At 58.1% G+C, this 17,869-nt stretch overlaps 1 protein-coding gene across 1 annotated transcript; it reads left to right on the top strand.

Moving 5' to 3' along the window:
- The first annotated feature begins 220 nt into the window (after positions 1-220).
- Positions 221-16,903, top strand: LOC130543071 (collagen alpha-1(XIII) chain-like). The gene is made up of 2 exons (XM_057308825.1): positions 221-1,046; positions 16,811-16,903. Exons 1-2 carry the CDS (start codon positions 753-755, stop codon positions 16,901-16,903), a joined length of 387 nt encoding a protein of 128 aa, XP_057164808.1. The 5' UTR covers positions 221-752.
- Positions 16,904-17,869: the final 966 nt, after the last annotated feature.

Raw genomic sequence — 17,869 nt, 5'->3', positions numbered from 1 at the left:
CACTCCACACCCCCTTCCTGCCTATAAATAACCCCAAGTGTCACTTCAAAGGGGACAGGGAGCGCGGCGATGGGCTCACGGGCAGGGCGGGCTGGGGCGGCGGGCCCAGCACACCACGCCCCCCACCCCGGCGAGTTTGCATAAATAAATAAATCCAAGCCGTCGGCCCCGCAGGAGGTGGAGGAGAAGAGGGGAGGAGGAGGAGGGAGGGGGTGGGAGAGATTAGTTTGGGAAGTAGCACGGATTGCTCATCCGATCCGTTCAGCCGCAGCTAGTGTGTCAAGTTACAGAGGCGCCGGAATCGGCCCCAACGCTCCTCGGCAGCGGCCACGACCCACCTCTGCCCATGGGGCCCTCCATGTGCGCCCCTTCGCCCCGGGACTGAAACTCGCTCTCCCGGGAGACGCGAGACACCAAGGAGGACGGACAGCGCAGAACCAACTCCAGGACTCTGCAGATACTTGAAGGGAGAAACGGGGCGGAGAGAAGGAGAGCCGTCCAGATTCCCCTAACTTCCCTGGACTTGGAACATTCTTCGAAGTCACTTTCTTCTCACCTGGGTGTACCCCCATTACCGCTGGTTGCGTTTTTTCGGCTTTCCCCCTCCTGCCGCTAATTTTTCCATCCTCCGCCGGGAGCAAAGGAAAGGGACAGTTTCCCCCCTGGCCGCATCTCGGATCGCGCCTCGGGGCAGCGGCTCTCGCCTTTATTTATTCTATTTATTTATTTATTGGTTCTCAAGACGCGAGGTGATGGTAGCGGAGCGCGCCCGCAAAGCGGCGGCCGCCGGTGCCCGAGGCCCCGGGGAGCCGGGCGCGCCCGCGGCGGTGGCGCTGGCGGTGGCGCCGGCGGAGCGCTGCGCGCGGCTGCCGGGCCCGGGGTCGTGCGGGCTGCTGGCGCTGGCCCTGTGCTCGCTGGCGCTCAGCCTGCTCGCCCACTTTCGGACCGCCGAGCTGCAGGCCCGGGTACTGCGCCTGGAAGCGGAGCGTGGGGAGCAGCAAATGGAGACGGCTATTTTGGGACGAGTCAACCAACTGCTGGATGAGGTCTGTGCTCTTTGTTGCTGCCTTTTATCCCTCCCGGCGGCGCCCCCTCGCGCAGCCTCCAAACTTTCGACCAGCGGGCGCCAGCGGGCGCTTGTTCTCCCCCCAGCGGCGCGATGCGCCCGGTCCCGCAGGGGCTGTCCGCGGGTGGGTGGGGGCGGGGACGGACGCTGTCCTGTCGGGGACTCGGAGAACCCGGAGGACCCCGGCGGCTTGCGTGGGACCCCTCAGCTCCCGCGGCCGGCAGGCGCCCCCCACGTCCCGCGCTGAGAGCGCCGGGGCGCGCGGGGCAGGTGGAGGAAGGCAAGGCGCGCGGGGTGGCGCGCGGAGGCTGCCAGGCCCCACTTCCCCCTCCCGGCAGCCCGCCAGGGCGGTGTGAGAGCCGCCCAGCGCCCACGCGGCGGGATGTGTGCCCGGCGGCCCTGGCTGAGGCTGGCTGGGCCCCCGCGGCCCTCGCACCCATCCCTTGAGGATCAGCGCTGCCTGACTTTTATTGCCATGTTCAGCTGGGAAGAGAGAGTGAGGGAGTGAGTCATCCAAGGGGCTGAGGGGGAAAGAAGGGGCTGTCCTTGCAAGGAGTGGTGTCCTGGTCCCTGCCCAGTGCCCCAGACCGCTAGGGTCCAGGTGTGGGTCTCCCTGGTTCTGCGGTCCTTGGGCTCGAATAAGCCCATACCCTCTCGTTTCTAAGCCACGTTTCCTATCCCTGGTCCCCTGGAATGGTCCCCATCATTTTATGTCTGTGTTTTTCTGGGAAAAGGATGCTGAGCTTTCCCCCCTTCTGAAATGTCCTTGAACCTAAGTGGATTACAAGCCATTAGTGTTTCTTAGCCATGACAATCTTAGGAGTCCATGAAGAGAGCTCGCCCTCCCCAGGAAGGAGGGACACGCAGTCTCATTGGTGGCACCAGAGGAAGAGCTGGCCAGTGGGAGTGGGAGTTCTGGTGACTTAGGAGATTCTGGACAGCACAAGGGATCCAGGGCCCAAATGAAAGAAAGGACCCACGGGTGAGGGCTGCAGGGGTCTGGGAAGAGGTTCTGGAACAGGCTGGCCATGGAAGGTTTTCCTGAGGAAGAACTGGGAGGGGACCGCTTAGTCGGAAGTGGTGTGAACAGTGAAGAGCAGGGAGGTGGTTTTTATCGCCCCTTTGTTACTTAGAAGCTGTGTGACCTGTGGCACATACCCTCACCTCTCTGACGGTTGTGATGGTAGTTAGCATTGGAACCCAGCTCTGACTGTGGCGGGCGCTGTGGCCATTCTGGCACGATGCTAGGGCCCTGCAGCTGGGCTCCTCTCAGGTTCCACCACCAGGCAAAGGCTGGTAGTTGCCCCAGCAGCTCTCTGGTGTGGTCAAGGGGAGGAAGGTCACGGGAGAGAGGGGGGTCCCAGTGCTGCCAGCAGCTCATTCCCATGCCCTGCCAGGTCACCCACAAGTCCCCTGGGAAGTGTCTGGGCTGGCCTCTGCCAACTGTCTGAGAGTGCTTGTGGGGCTGGCGGGGTGGTGGAGATGGTGTCAGGGCAGCGAGGGCTCCCCCCAAGTATCTCAGAGGCCCTGGCAGCTGTGCGTCAAGCATTTGACCCTGGGAGCTCCGCTCAGCACCTCTCTCCATCATCTCCCCTCCCTGGCCCCTGCTGCTGGCCAGGGCATGCCCCACATCCTTGCTTCCTCCCTGGAGACTTAGCCCTATCAATCTCATGCTCTCGGGGCCTAGGGGCTGGCAGTGTATTGGACATGCTGGTTCCTCATCTGTAAACCATAGCTTCCAGGGCACCCACTGACTTCTAGACCTCTCATCTGCCAGAGCATCTGAACCGACCCCCATCTTATAGATGGGGAAAAGAAGGCCCACAGAGGGGCCTTGGGTTACCCCGGTCACATGGCGAGATCCAGAACTAGAACCCAAGCTCCTGACCCCTCTTCCAGGGCTCTTCACTATGCCCTTCCGCCTTCCTCTGTCTGTTCTCTTTCAGTCAGGCAGCAAATGTTTCCTGAGAGCCAGCTGGGGGTCAGGCATTCTGCCCTCCTAAACTCGAAGGCAAGTAGGGCGCAAAGAAGACCCAGGCGGTGACCATGTCATGTGAAAAATGCTAGGGTGATGGGAGCCGAGGGGATCTGGGGAACGTATTAACGTGCAACATAGGTGACGGCAGTGGCTTCCTGGGAAAGTGATTTTCGAGCGATGTCTTAAAGGGTGAATAGGAGACTTCCAGGCCAAAAGGGATGAGTGGAGGGGCCTTGTTCCAAGGGGCAAAGGGAATAGCTTCTGAAGGTTGGAAGCCAGAGGGAGGGGTTGGCCTTGGGGAATGGAGGGGTGGAAGATTCGGCTGGAGAGAGTCAGGGTGCCTGGGTCAACAGGGGCTTTGGAGACCATTAGATCTATGTGAGATCACTGGGGAGCCATGGAGGGCTTGAGGAGGGCAGTTATGCCCCCCGAATGGGAGGGAGAGCAGGGCAGAGCAGGAAGGCCAAACAAGAGGCTGGCACAGGCCACAGGGGCCTGGGGCCCGGATTGGGCTGCAGGTAGGGACAGAGTGGGGTCAGTGACCATGGGGGCTGCAGTAGGGGGCACTGAGGTCAGTAGCCGAGGGCCCTGGAGCCAGAGGGAGGGCCGGTCCTGGGGGAGGAGGTGGCCCTGGGAGGCATCCCCTGGGTGGGGCCTACAGTCCGGGGCTTCATGAAGGGACACGCTAAGGGCTGTACTGTCCCTTTACAGCCTTTAGTTACGTGTGACTCATTATCCTTACGTGAATTCAAATCAAATAAAATTTAAAATAAGTTTATCAGTCACACTGGCCGCCTCTCAGGTCAGTGCTCAAGAGACACCCAAGGCTAAAGGTTACCAGTTGGACAGTGCAGGTACAGAACATAAACACCATCATAGAACGTTCTGTGGCACAGCATTGCACTAGGAGCAAGCCACTTCTGGGCCAGCAAAGGTGTCTCAGAGCAACGCAAGGCCTCCCTGTGCCCTCGGCCTTCCCTTTCCTATGTGTGCTCTTCCAGGAGGGAGCAAAGGGCAAAGGTGAGGAAGGGAAGAGGCAGAGAAGGGAGAAGGTTGACCGGAGGAACTCCCAGTGAGAAGAAAAGGCTGGGCAGAGCCGGGAGGCAGTTCTGTTAACAGAGTGATTCTGTGACCGGATATGCAGAGGGCTCCTGCTCTAAAGGGCACACAGGCACCCCGCGAGTATAGGGGCCCCAAACCAGGATTCCCACTGTGCTTTGCCAGCCATGTGGTCTTTGGCAAGCCATGCCAGCCCCGAAACCTCATGTGCCTTCTCCTGGGGGTGCGGTGAGACTCCAGGACATGGCCGATAGGAGGATGTGTATGAGCTGCCACCACCAGAAGCCATGCCCAGGACGGTATGAGCGCTTCCAGAGGGCCCCCCAGGATCTGGGCCAGGAAAGCCATCCTGGAGCAGGTGGGCCTGGGCCACTCCCTGTAGGAAGGAGGAAGGGCATTGGACAGGGCTGTCCTGGGGAGGCCCACAGCCTAGTCGGTGGCCCGGAGGCAGGAACCCGGGGCACATGCGCCCCGCCCATCCCAGTGGGGAAAGTGGCGTGCTGGGCAGAGACCAAATCTGGGAAGCGGGCAGAAGGCCAGGCTGAGGGGACCCAGTGGGAGAGAAGCCTGGAAGGAGGCAGGCCAGAGGCAGATGTGAGCAGAAGGCCCGGATCTGAGAGGCCTGGCCACTGGGAGTGGAGGGTCAGGGTGGGGAGAGGAGGATGGGGGCAGGGAGCCAGCTTGCGGGGAGCTGGCAGTGTGGCTTCCAGACCTCAGGCCCCAGCTCTTCCCCCATCAGTGCCTCTCTCCTGTGCTGGGACCCTTAACGAGCACTCCAGCTGCCTGTTGCTTGGTTTGCTTGCTGCAAAGAAAGGAACTGGAATGTCCCAAACGGAGGAAATCAGATGTCACCCAGGGCTGGGCAGTGGGTGTGCTGTGAAAGAGAAGGGACTGGAGTTGAGAATAGGCAAATCCATGTTGTCGGCCAAGGGGGAGCAACTGGTGTCAGCAGCCACCTTCCAGGTGGGCACTGGGGCTGCCAGGCAGACTCCCCTTCCCTGACAGTAAGAGTAACGGCATCCCTGATGGCAGTGTCTTACGTTTATATGGTACATACAGCAGCCAATGCTGTGCGTGATACCTCTTTCAATCCTCACAGCCTCCCTAAGGGACAGACACTCTCATCGCCCCATTTTACAGATGAGAAGACTGATGTCGCTGTACCCTCCATCCTGCTATCTACGATCCAATCCTGTCGGTGTTAAGGGCATTTTCCACCTCCAGGAATTTCCTGGGGCTGAGGGAGGGAGGGTCGAAGCTTCCAGGCCAAAATGTTGAGGAACCCGAGGCAGACTCTCTCGTCCCTAAAAATAACAATGCCCACCACTGTAACAGGAAAGTCTCACATTTATAGGGTGTGCACAGGGGCCTGTTACTGTGTTATTTTTCCCCCAGAGGAGCATTCAGGGGAGAGATCAAAGCAGGGTCTGAAAGACGGGGGCTCCAGACGGGGGAGTCCCATCTCAGTCCCCGATTAAAACGCTGGAACGGGGATGGGAGTGCGGTCTTACAGGAGATGCATGTATGCTGGGGTGTGACCTGGGCCTCCGTAAGCAGACAGACCCTGGATCCACACATCCTCACAAGCAGCCAGCCATGCGGCCCGCCCCCACTGCCTCCAGCTCTGCGAACAGTCAGTGCATGAGCGGTCTCGTGGGCAGTTAATGGAGGGAAGATCCTCAGAGCCCCTCAATCCCAGCCCCCTCCCTCTACAGATAAGAAAACAGGCCTGAAGGCTCCATGACAAGGTTCCACACCACACCTCCTCCCCTCCAGACAATAGTTAGTTGTCTGATCAAGTGATGGTATAGACGTGGCACACTGCGTGTGCTCCACTCCCCATTCCCTGGCCCCAGCAGACATTGTTAATCAATTGCAGCACACTTTCCCACTGAGCTTCTGTACGGCCTAAGAACCCTTCTCGACACTGCTCCAGGAGCACCGCTGCTCCGCTAAGTAGTGAGCACTGGTGTTCAAGGTCAGGAGCAATTGCATGACTCTCTGTTTAAAGACAAATACAGAGCAATGTTTATTACAGACAGCGCCAGGGAGAGTTGTTAACGTTTTATAGCTTCTCCAAAGGCCTTAAAACTAGCAGGTAGCTCCGAACCAAACTGAGGACCTCGTTAAGTAGCCACCCCTCATGGCAAGGTGGGGGGAAAGCCGAAGCGTCTGAGGCCAGATGCCATCTGCCTTAAGCATCGTCTCACCATTTGACATGCTCGGAAACGTGCCTTTTTCCCCTTACTCCTAATAATTTTCAACTTGCCCCAGCGCCCTCTGGAAAGCCTTCCCCAGACCACTCCAAACCCACGTGGGCTCTCTCCCTGCTCGGACTTCCTGCAGAACTTGCTGGCCATGCCAAACATCCAGGTCAGAGAGGAAAAGCATGCTGACTTCTCTCGTCCCAGAATCACGGCAGCCATTCCTAACCCCCCAATACCTCCCCTGTGAGCCTGGATGGACCTCAGAATCCTTCTCAACACAGCACTCCAGACTGCCCCCCGCCCCCCGTCCGTTAGAGTCAATGCACAAGAGAGCATCTGTTTGCCATCCATGGCTCAGCCTCAAGCACATTGTGCCGTGTGTTCTCCTCTCGATTGCCTTCAAATATCTTGTCTCGCATTGGATCACGCACAATCCAGTGGCAGGGAGAAGGGCTCACAGTCACCAGGTCCCTTGCTGACTCCCCAGGACTTTGCACATAGTAGGTAGCCCGCACCACTTCGTTGATGGCTTAAGGTCCCTCTGCTAGAGGCCAGTGAAGCCACCTCCTTGGCTGCCCTCCTCACACCCCCAACCCCAGACCCAGCTGTAGGCTCAGCATTTGCTCAGGGGCGCCCCCTGGAGGGGGTGTTTCCCAGCACCAGCAGAGAGGAAAGGACGAACTCCTCCTAAGTCAGGGCTGCTCCCTGGTGCCGGCTGGGAGAGTGGGGATGGCTCAGTGGGCTGGGTTCCCGACCGGACAGCGCAGCTGGGGGTGGCCATCCCCTCCCATCGCCTACTCCCACGGTCGGGAGCTTCCTCTTTACCTGCCCAGACGGCCTGGCAAATTTTTGGTTTGGGCAAAAGAGTCAAGTGGGCAAACCCATGGGATGTGATGTCACTTGGACTTGGACCTCTGCCACGAACTGGTCCTGTGACCTGAGCTTCAGTGCCCTGATCTGGAAAATGGGGATGCCAACTTCCTCCTCACGGATAGTTGCAGAATTAAATGAAATCATTCAGTAAATAGCAGCTGTAATCACGACCACCTCCCTCAGTCTCATGGGGTTGTACCTTGTCCATAACTTTTAGGAATACCTAATGTTTATTGATCACTGTTCAAACATTTCTACCATCTATTAATTCATTTAATTCTCAAAATGATCCTCTGAAGTGGTTGTATATATATCTATATTTTTTCTATTTTCTATTTTATTTTATATTCTTACAAAAGAGAAAAATGGAGGCCCAGAGAAGTTAAGTAACTTTCCCAAGGTCACACAGCTAGTGAGTAGCAGAGCCAGGCCTTGAACGCAAGCAGTCTGGCCCCAGAACTGACACTCTAAAGCCACTAGTATGCACCATCAGTATAAAGTGCTACTTTATGCAGTGTACGAAGTCGGCTGAGGCAGATCACATAGACCAGGGGCTAGGGACCCGTTCAGTCTGGTTCAGCTTCCGCAGAGGTGACGTTGACAGAACTGAGTTGGCATCAGGCCTGCGTTACAGTCTTTGCTGTAAAATAACACGGGTGACACCATTTGTGACATCAGGCATCGGTGAGAAGGACCCTTAGGAAGACCGCTGTCCAGCCTTGGTTTCCAGAAGTCTTGGCTTCCCAGGAGGGATGGATCGGGTCTTGTCTCTTGGACACTAAAAGCTTAGCACCAAATCTGGGTTTCACCCCGTGGCACAGGCTAGTCCTTCCGGCAGAAGTTTCTGCCGAAGCCCCAACCCCCAGTTCCCGTTGATCACCCTGCCCTTGCTTTCTCTTTGTTCTGCTTACCTCCAACTACCTTACGGTATAATCCGTGTCTGGCTGTCCTTCCAGGCAGCCGACCGAGTGTCTCCTGTCAGAGCCAGATGGGAGGAGAAGCTCTACAACAACTAAACTCTATTTAAAGTTACTCTCCTCTCCTCATATTTGCACACCCCCAAAGACCCGGCCCAGCTCCCTGGGGAGCTGAACAGCACACCAGGGCTGACCCCCTGCCCCAAATCCCAAAGCAAATCCCTGTGGCAAGGGCCTTGCCGTGGCGTGTTGAGCAAGCCCCGCGGCTGGCAGCCCCTGAGAGAGGGGGAGACAGAATCTAGCTGTGGCCCCGTGTCGGGGGCGCCCTGTGCCTGGGAACCCAGACCCCACCACCGGGGTCAGGCAGCGCCTGGAGGCCGGGGCTGGCAGTCACGGGGGTCACAAGGAGGTGTCAGTAGAAGCCCTACCACACTCTGCAGTTAGAAAGTCCAGGGGGCTTACAGAAGGGGGTTGATTCGGGGTTTGGGGTTTGTCCTGGTTTTTTTTTTTTTTGAAAAATCAAATCAGCAGAGGGTTTGCCATCCAGAAGGAAGGTTTCAGAAGCCTCAGGAACCCTCCCACCTCTTTGAGTTGGAGTATGCCCCTTCCAGAAGCAGCTTGTTGAGTCCTCAGCAAGTAAAGGAAGGCAGCGGGCTTTTCCAAGGGAAACTGAGGCCAGGATCTAGGGAGGGCCTGGGAAGGCTGAGGCAGACCCGGGTTCCCGGCTCTCCTGGGTGTTGTCTGCGCTGGCAGGCTGCTGACGACAGCTCCACGCTGACTCTCCGCTCCACTCCCATCTGCATGCCAAATGCCCCCTGCCCTGGGTGGGGGCCTCCCTGTAGAAAATTCTTTGTGGCCCAAAGGGTGGAGATGGGGCGGCTGGCAGCAGGGTCTCCCCTTCAAAGGGCAAGGACAAGCCACACACAAAGGGGAGGAACTGCCTGCCTGAGAGGCTGGGCGCAGCCTTCCAGGGGCACACGGGGCCCCTGTCTCTTCTCCTAGAGCCTATTGTGGGTTTTCCTGAGGCCCCGGGTGGCTAGATCCCACCCAGCCTGGGCCTCTGCTGCTTCTTCAGCCCCCTCAGCACCCCTGCCCACCCCAGCCTCTGGCCTTCTCAGTGCCCCCAGGCCAGTCTTGGACTTCCCTCTGCTCAGCCGTTCCCCTGTCCAGCCCGCCCTCCCACCACGAGGCTCACGCCTATCTGTTGGTTCAGTTACAGCAGGGGAGGGCTTGCTGCCCCCAGAGGACACATCTTCCCCAGGAGCGCTGCTGCAGGGCCTGGGGCTCTGCCATCCAGGGCACTCTACTCCTGTACCTGCCTGTTACGCTGCAGATGCCCTGGGAAGGTGCCTTTTAAGCCATCACTTGGGGGGAGGGGAGGGGGGTTCTGCATCGGGTCACGCTCTGACAAGGTGTCCTGGAGGGCAGGATGGGAAGGGGGACCTCTGGGGGCAAGGATGCAGAAAGGGGGCTGGTTAAAGGGGCATTAGTTGGGGCTCTTCCACGAAGAGCCTTCGTCCCTGCGAGCTGGCATTTGTGGTTTTCGGAGGGTAGGGGGAGACTCAGAGATAGGGGAGGTCAGAGGATAGTCCTGCTGCCTCCAGCCTCTCCCCCACTCCATAGAATCAGAGTGTTGGAAGAAAGGGAGCCATGAACTATACCAGGAATCCCCCACAATATCCCTGGTTCTCAGGCTTACACACCCACAGTGACAGGGAGCTCACTACTTGATGCAGCTGACTATTGAGGCTGTAATATGTGTGTTCCTCATCTTGTCAGAGCACCAGACCCTTCTCGACACCTACCACCCCACCCCTCCAGCATGTCTTGAAAGCAGCTCAAACTCAACATGCTAAACTGAGCAGGAAGCCCGCCCCTCCCCAGCACCCCTTCCTCTGGGGAGGCGCTGGCCTCCAGCTGCACCTACTCCAGGCCCAGCCACCTGCACCGCTCAGCCTCCTGCAGACCTGCCCCCTTCTCTCCGTCACTGAGTGCCCTTCCCCAGCCGGCTACCCGCAGTCTCCTGGGCCGTGGCAGGAGCCTCCTAACTCACCCGCTCCCGTTCACTCTGCCCTGTCCCTTTCAGCATCCACACAGCAGCCAGCGTGACCTTTTAAAAGCTCTAAATACAGTCACCACATCCCCTAATCACAGCTCTTCAGGAACTTCCCATTGTTCTCAGGCCTGAGACTACATTTCTTAATGTGGTCCATGAGGCCTGAAGAGCTCGGCCCTTGCCCCCCTCTCTTGCCTCAGGGCTCCCCTTCCCCCACGTTCAGAGTCCAGCCACAGGGCCGCACCCTGTCATAGCTAGGAGCACAGACTCTAGAGCCAGATTGCTGGGTTCAAGTCCAGCTCTGCTAGTTCCTGGCTGTGTGATGTTGGGCGAGTTGTTTAACCTCTCTGTGCTTTGGGTTGTCCCTCTAAAAAATGGGGTGATGATAATAAAGAGTATCTCCCTCTTACTGAGTTCTGTTTTTAGAATTTAAATAGGTAAAACGAGTGCTTTGAGCAGTGCCTGGCCCTCCACTAATCGGTATGGCAGTCTCCTGGAAAGAGTCAAGCCAGATCCCCCTCCCCGCCCCACCCCGCCCCCATCACAGGTGTGCAGTGGAGGGACAAGGGCTCTGAATCTGGTTTCCTGGTTCAGATCCCGCCTCTGCCCCTCCTGACTCCCGGTCATTATGCAGTCAGTCCCTCGTTCACAAGTGGCTGCTGAGAGTGCCGAATGGATTCATCTAGGCAGGAGCCCTGCCTGCTTCATAAGAAGCCCATGATGGTGTCAGGTGTCAGCCGGTTCCCTGTGCCTGGGCCGCTGTCCCCTTGGTTAGTTGCTGGTCCTCCTCAGGTCTCGGCCCTGCCCTGCTGTCACTCCCCCCAATGAACCAGCCTGGAGAGCCTCACCCTTGCTCACCACAGCTTGGTGACAGTGGCTGCTGCTTCTTGGGGTGCGGGGTTTGTAGACTCCGGGTGCCGTGCCTGGAGAGTAAGCGCCACGGGCAGTGTCTGCCACAGCTCTGTTCCCGCACGTCCAGGCGCTTTGCACCGCTCTGGTCTGTATAGATGCTCAATGCCCGTTGGTGGCAAGGCAGGAAGAAGGGAAAAGGCTCTTGGCTTTCTCTCCAGCACCCTCTCCCCAGTCCCTCCTTACTCCGTGTCGGGGACCCTGCTTCATCCTGCACCATGCCCCGAGACCACCCCAGGCCCCTTGAACCTGTGGTCCCAGGCCCCATTGACAGCCTGGCTCCCACCCATATCCACATAGTTCCAGGGCCCCCCCTCCACCGACTCCCTGAGGCAGCAACAGGGCCGGAGGTTAGCTGAAAGGAAGGACTTTCTCACAGGAAGGCTGGAAAGCTCACACAGGGGCACTCACCTCCTTCCCCCGACTTTTTCTGATCTGCAGAGCCCTGGGGAACACTGCTGCGTGGGTCTGGTGAAACGGGGACAGAGCCAGCCTATGGCCTCTGCCCGACTCTGGGGCCCCAGTGTCCTGGCCCTGAGAGCCTGTGATCGGATGCCAGGTCTGTGGCACAAAGAGAATTGTGGAGGGAGGAAGAGGACGGTTCCCCAGGCACACCCCATGGCACCCACTCCCGGCCCCCAGGGCAGCCCGGGCCAGTCCAGTTGGGGTGGATGCGGTCGAATGTCTCCATTTCCTCCGTTTTGATTTCCCTGCGTTGACCTGCCTGTGCTCCGGGGCATGCAGCCACCCATGGGCCTGTCCCCTTAACAAAGCCGGTCCGTGGGGCCAGCCCCTCCTGCCATCCCTGCGACTGGGCCCAGGGGCTGGGTCTGCACAGCTTCCGTCCTGCCTCTGCGCCTTTGCTCCTCACCGGAACGCCCTCACTCTCCCATCTCCGTCTCTCCAAATGCTGCCGAAGCCCACGTCCCCCAGCACCCGTTCTTGGGGTGCTCAGGGGCAGACCTCAAAGTGTGGTTCAGTTCAAGTGTGGATCAAAACACCGGGCCAGTCCCTGCCCTCAAAAAACTGGCTCGGTCTCCAGCAGCGTGGCACAGGGTAATGGAAAGGGCTCTAGCAGATGGCATCGAGCGCCACGCCGTGCCAGGCATTGTAATCAGACGCTGCTGTGGGGACGGGAGCCTTGCTCAGTGTGGTTGTCTCAAAGGACAGCTCCTTCTTTCAGCCTCTAGTCATCAAGGTCAAAGGGCAGGGCGGCAGGCAGGAAGGACCCTCACTCACCCTCCCTCTTCCAGGAAGAGGGGTTCGGAGTTTCCCAGGAACAGAGGCATGGCAGGAGACTCGACCACATGTCCACAGCAGCACCTGAGGCCGGGCCAGCCTTACTGGAGCAGATGGGAGGCCTGGTACCAGCTCAAGAGACAAGGGGCCTCCGCCTGGCCACCAGACAAAATGAGCAAGCGTCACAGGTGCTCACCTTCTTCACATCTGGACACTCTGTTTGTGTTTCGATCTCATCTCGTTGTATCGCTCTATGTGTCCTGCGTAGTCCAGTGGATAACTGATATTAGCCCCATTTTATAGATGAGGAAATCCAAGTCTGGAGGGATTGTATCTCTTGCTTAATACACAGTGGGAGAGCCGGGACTGGAGCCCAAGGTCCTGGGACTCCCAGATGTCGTGCAGGCCCACAACCGCGCTGCCCGGCTCCGCTCGTGCGGCTTCTTCTGCAGAGTCTGAGGCTGTCTGTGCTGACCCCAAATAGAGTCCTACCGCAGCCTCCATGGGCAGGTGGGTCCTGATAGGAGCCGTAGACAAATAATATCAAAAATTAACTACTAAATGACGTTTTCCACCAAAATACTCAGCACAATGCCTGATATATACTGCTCAATGTGTGTAGCTATTATTATTAATATTAACATATTTAATAATTCCTCCTGGTAAGTGCTTTATGGTTTCCAAGGCACTTTCCACAGCAACACCTGGGTAGTAGGCTGGGGGGGCAACAGCCCCATTTTACAGATTCCCCAGGGGAGAGGTGCCAAGGTCAAGGTCCCAGCCCTGGCGTGTGGAGCTCACCTGCTCTGGGCTGCAGTGTCCGCACCACGACTTGGACCCGCCCACCCATTACAGAGGCCCAGGTAGAGCCTGAGCCCTTTAAGAGCCCTGGGATCAAGCACAGGGAGGGAGTGGCCCTGAAACCCAAGGCCAGGCCTCTCTGCATTCTCTGGGGGGAGTAGTGAGTAGCCGCCTGGCATTTTCCCTTTGATACTGATACCGGCATTTTAATAGCTGCAAAGATCAGGCGGGTGCTGTTTCGGCTCTGGCCGTGCAGCGCATTCCAGGAGGCCCTGGCCGCCAGCAGGGGTGGAGCGGGAAGGCTGCTGTGTCCAGGGCAGCTGGGGGTCCATACCGGGGTCTTGGAAGGTTTTCCCCAGACCCCTGAGGCTCAGGCTGGGCCTGTCCCACCAGGAGTCTCAAACTCAGGTGCCTAAGGGGGCAGGCTGGTGGGCCACATAGGTGAAGCTGGCCAGGGGGAGGGCATGGTGGTGACCTGGGCAGCACGTGCCCACCTAACAGGGGAGCAGCCATCACTCAGTACCACCCGGTCATCACCGTGGCCCAGTATCGCAAGACCCTTCCATTGCACAACGGAGACTGGAAATCCAGACCTTTATGTGAAATCTCCTGATTTGTAAGCTGTTGCTATTTACTGATCACCTACCCTGTGACAGGACTTGTTCTAGGCCCTGGGGAGGGGGCAGTGAACAAAATAGACCAAAATATCCATGTCCTTGTGGAGCTTACCTTCTAGTGATCAGGGTAGAAGGAAGCAAGATAAATGAACCAACAGTACAACAGAATCCAGAGGGAAAGACAAACAGGCAAGAAGGATAGTAAGTATATTGCAGGACGGTGCTGGGGGCAGAGGAGGTCTCCCTGAGCGCGAGATGCTGGTTAGGCAGGAAACGAATATCCCAGGCAGGCAGGCCCGCCAGTTCAAAGGCCCTGAGGTAGGAGGAAGCCTGGGGCGCATCTAGGAGGCCTGTGTGGCCCCCTGGCGGCCGTGTTGAGAACGCTCTGTGGGGCAAAGGCAGGGGACCCATCAGAAGGTTATGGCGGTGACAGGGCCAGAGATGAACAGGCTTGAACTGGGTGTAGGGTGCAGGTGGTGGAAAGGGGTCAGATCCTGGATGTGTCTAGAAAGAAGAGAGCAGGAGTTGCTGACCAAATGGGCGTGGAGTGGGAGAGAAGGAGGCATCACTGATGATCTCCAGGGTCTGGCAAGATGGAGCCATCATTCCCTGTGACGAGGAAGACATCGGAGGGGCAGGCCTGGGGGAGTGGGGACAGAATATGAGGAGGCCGGTTTTGCTGAGCTAATTCTGAGATCCTCTCAATGGAGATGTCAAGCAGGCAGCTGGATATGTGCATCTGGTTCTGGAGGAAGCTCCGGGTTAGAGGTGCAGGGAGGGTGGCCATCACGTACAGATGGCCTTGAAGACACGAGCCGGGGTGAGGGCCCCTAGGAGCCAGAGCAGAGAGCAAAGCAGTGAGGCTGGGCCTTGCGGCCTCCACACAGGTGAGAAGCAACCAGCAGAGGGGACAGAAGGAGCACAGAGTGGCAGCAGGAAAACCGGGAGGGGGGCATTCTGGCTGGCTAGGGAAGAGAGTGTGTCAGGGGAAAGCAGGGCCAGCAAACACTGCGACAGGCTGGGGTGAGAAGGACTGTCCCCTGGGCTTAGCAGGTCACCAGTGACCTGAGGGATAGCACTTGGCCGAGGGCGGGTAGGAGCCTCTCGGGGGGACTCCAGGACAGAGAGGAGGAGCTTGGTCCAGAGAGGATTTTCTTTTCCTTTCTTTTTCACGGTGGGAGGAACACAGCATGTTGGCCCAGTGTCATGTCAGGGGTGGGTAAGCGACTGCTACATCCCGCCCAAAGCCTGTGTGTGCACTTATGTCTTTATGGGAACACAGCTGTGCATGCTTGGTTTTCGGGTGTTCTATGGCTGCCTCTCGCCTCCGACAGTAGAGCCTCGGGGTTGTGTCGCCGAGCGGCTTACGCAGCCCTAAACATTCACTCGCTGGCCCTTTACAGAGACAATGGAGCCCTATGCGAGCCAGGGATGGAGTCTAGAGGAGACCATTGCTGATGCGGGCGGCTGGGGAGGGCCCCGGGCGCAGCTGGACGGTTGGCCTCCCGTGGGAGGAGCAGAGAGAAGGGGCAGGTGTGGTCACAGGCACGGGTGGCCGGGATGCTGGTGGCCGGAGCCTCTGTAGGCCTCTTCTGCTTGCTTTTCTCTCAGAACCGTGCGTTGACAGGGGTGTGGGGGGAAGGGCACTGGGGTTGGGAGGGTGGAAGGCAGGAGATGCAGGGGCAGCGAGCTGATGGGGCCAGGAAGACCCCGTGTGCCTGCAGGGCCCTCATCGGGATCGTGGTGGTGAATGAAAGCCAGGCCAGTCGGCGAGGCCTGGATGGTTCATCACTGCATCTAACTGGTGCTTGAGTTCCGTGGCCGTCACGAAGCCATGGAAATGTCAGGGGTCTGTGTCACTAGAAATTCGGTCTCTGCCCGTGAGGAGGTCAATGATGGAGAAATGTTTATGGCGGCCAGCTGGCCTCCTAACCACTTCGTATGGCAGGGGCTTTAGTATTCTGGTCATAGTCAGTAACTATGAGCTGCGGGACAGGCCCCCCGTGGTCAGTGAAATCAGTCACTTCTAACTGCTGGAAACAAATCCAATGAAAAAAAAATCACTGTAGGAACCAAATAAAATACATCTAAAGGCCGATTTGGCCCCAGAGCTACCAGGTTCTCACTGCTACGCTGGCATCAGAGAGCACAGTGCCATTGTCCACCTCTGACCTTGGCTGTGTTCGTCTCCCTGCCCCCCTGCCCCGCCTTGCGCCTCGGGTTCCTCGCCTGTACCACGAGTATCACAAGAGCTAACATCCACTGTGTGCCTCCCGGGTGTCCGGCACCGTCCTATGCATCGACCACTCCAGTCATCCCACAAACCCAGGGGGGTAGGGACTCAAATCTGCCCAGTTCTGAGAACTGCATAGAAACCTAGGCAGCCTCTCCCCGGATGTGTCCCTCGCAGTCCCTGTGCCAGTGCGGCCCACCCTGTGTGGTTCAGCGAGCTGCCCTTTGAAAAGCAGGCAGTCCAGGCGCTGGTGCTCAAGGCCGTGTGCCTGTCCGTTTGCCACCATGGAAGTGACGACTCCTGGGGAGCAGGAGATGTCCCGGTCTACTTGTTGCCACGTCCTTGGGGCCTTCCCGATTGGTTCAGTGATTTGCAAAAAAGAGGTTTGGTAGTGGGGCCGGTGGGCTGCTCAGCCCCCTATCCCCTACGCCTGCCCAGCCTGCCCAGCCTGGCTGTGAGGCACCCTAGAACAACAGTCACTGTCCCTGTCGCTGGGATCAATCAGGAGCCCAGACCTAGACAGGAAACAATTAGCAAAGAGCTGAGAAAAGCAGGTCATTGTGCCCATGATGGTGGGGTGCAGGAAGGCCACAACTGGTTTATAGGGCCCTGGGGTTGGGGTTAATTTCTTTAAGAGCGCTCCGAGGACATCAGACACTGAGATTCCCTAGATGGGACGTTCTCCATCTGCTTCTTATTAACGCAGACGCCCGTGGCCAGTCTTTGATCCAGGAACAGTCCTCCTGCCAGCCCCCAGGCGTCCCTTTCTCCCCCTCCATCCCCACCAGCCCGCAGACCCTTCCCAGGGCTTGGTCTTCCAATTCACTGACTCCTCTCCTCTGTGTCCTTTTGCAGAAATGGAAACTCCACTCTCGGAGGCGCCGGGAGGCCCTCCCGAAGACGTCTCCAGGGTGTCACTGCCCGCCAGGTAAGGAGCTCTGCGAATAGGGCACCAGGATGGGTACGGGCACCAGAGGCCCCCTTAGTGGGTGTGCTGTAGCCGCATGTGCTCAGAGGGTCGCTTTTCACGTGAAAGATGGGAATGACAAAACTCGGTGCTGCTTACCTTCCCTCTGCGGGGCTTGGCCCGCCCACCGTCCCACCTGTCACTCATTTATTCAAGTTCATTCATTCGTCGACTCTTCTATGGGGGTGCGCGCCAGGTCGCAAAATCAGATATGATGATGGGCGTGGCCACGTTCAGAAAATCGTGAAGCGTCACCACGAGGGCAGGGACCTGGCTCATCAAGTTCCCTGTTGTGCCCCCAGCTCCGACACATAGTAGGTGTACAAACGTGTTCCACGGAAGAATGGATTACTCCATCCTTGTAAACCTTGCCCGCCTAGCTAGACCGCTCGGGGTGCTGTGTGTTCGCTGCGTGGCATCCAGGCTGTCCGCATAAACGTGCACGTGCACACGAACTAAAGGCTGCAAGGTGATGTGGGGCGTCATCTGCACTCGGATTCTGCTTTTGCCTTTCACCGGCCCTACTGCTCCCACCACTGCCGAGGATGCCTGTTCGGGTACTCTTCCTCCGCTGCTCACCTGGAGCTCCTGCTCTGTGCTGGGTGCCCCGCTGGGTGTTGGGCTCAATGGCACTGTCCACTGTTAATAATGGTAACTGGGTTATAGCTCCTGAGGACTTTTCTAGGTTGCTGGCCATTATGATTAAGTTATGAGAATGACAGACAGGCAAGTCTCATTGTTCCCATAATTGGAATGGGTTGTCCCTCTTTGGGGGTGAGGAAAGAAGCTCCAGAAAAGGACTTGGTGGGGGGACACTTTGGAGTCATCACAGAGGGCCTCTGCCAGCTCCAAGTAGGCCCTTTGACACCCTCTGTGAGCATGTGATGTAGGCAGGACACCCGCAGGGCACAGGCGCCCAGGGGCCCTGGTAGTCCTCACCCAGAAAC

This window comes from Ursus arctos, unplaced genomic scaffold (genome assembly GCF_023065955.2).
Source record: "Ursus arctos isolate Adak ecotype North America unplaced genomic scaffold, UrsArc2.0 scaffold_7, whole genome shotgun sequence".
Taxonomy (NCBI): domain Eukaryota; kingdom Metazoa; phylum Chordata; class Mammalia; order Carnivora; family Ursidae; genus Ursus; species Ursus arctos.
The sequence above is the reverse complement of the archived record's forward strand: the minus strand, read 5'-3'. Positions and strand labels throughout refer to the sequence as shown.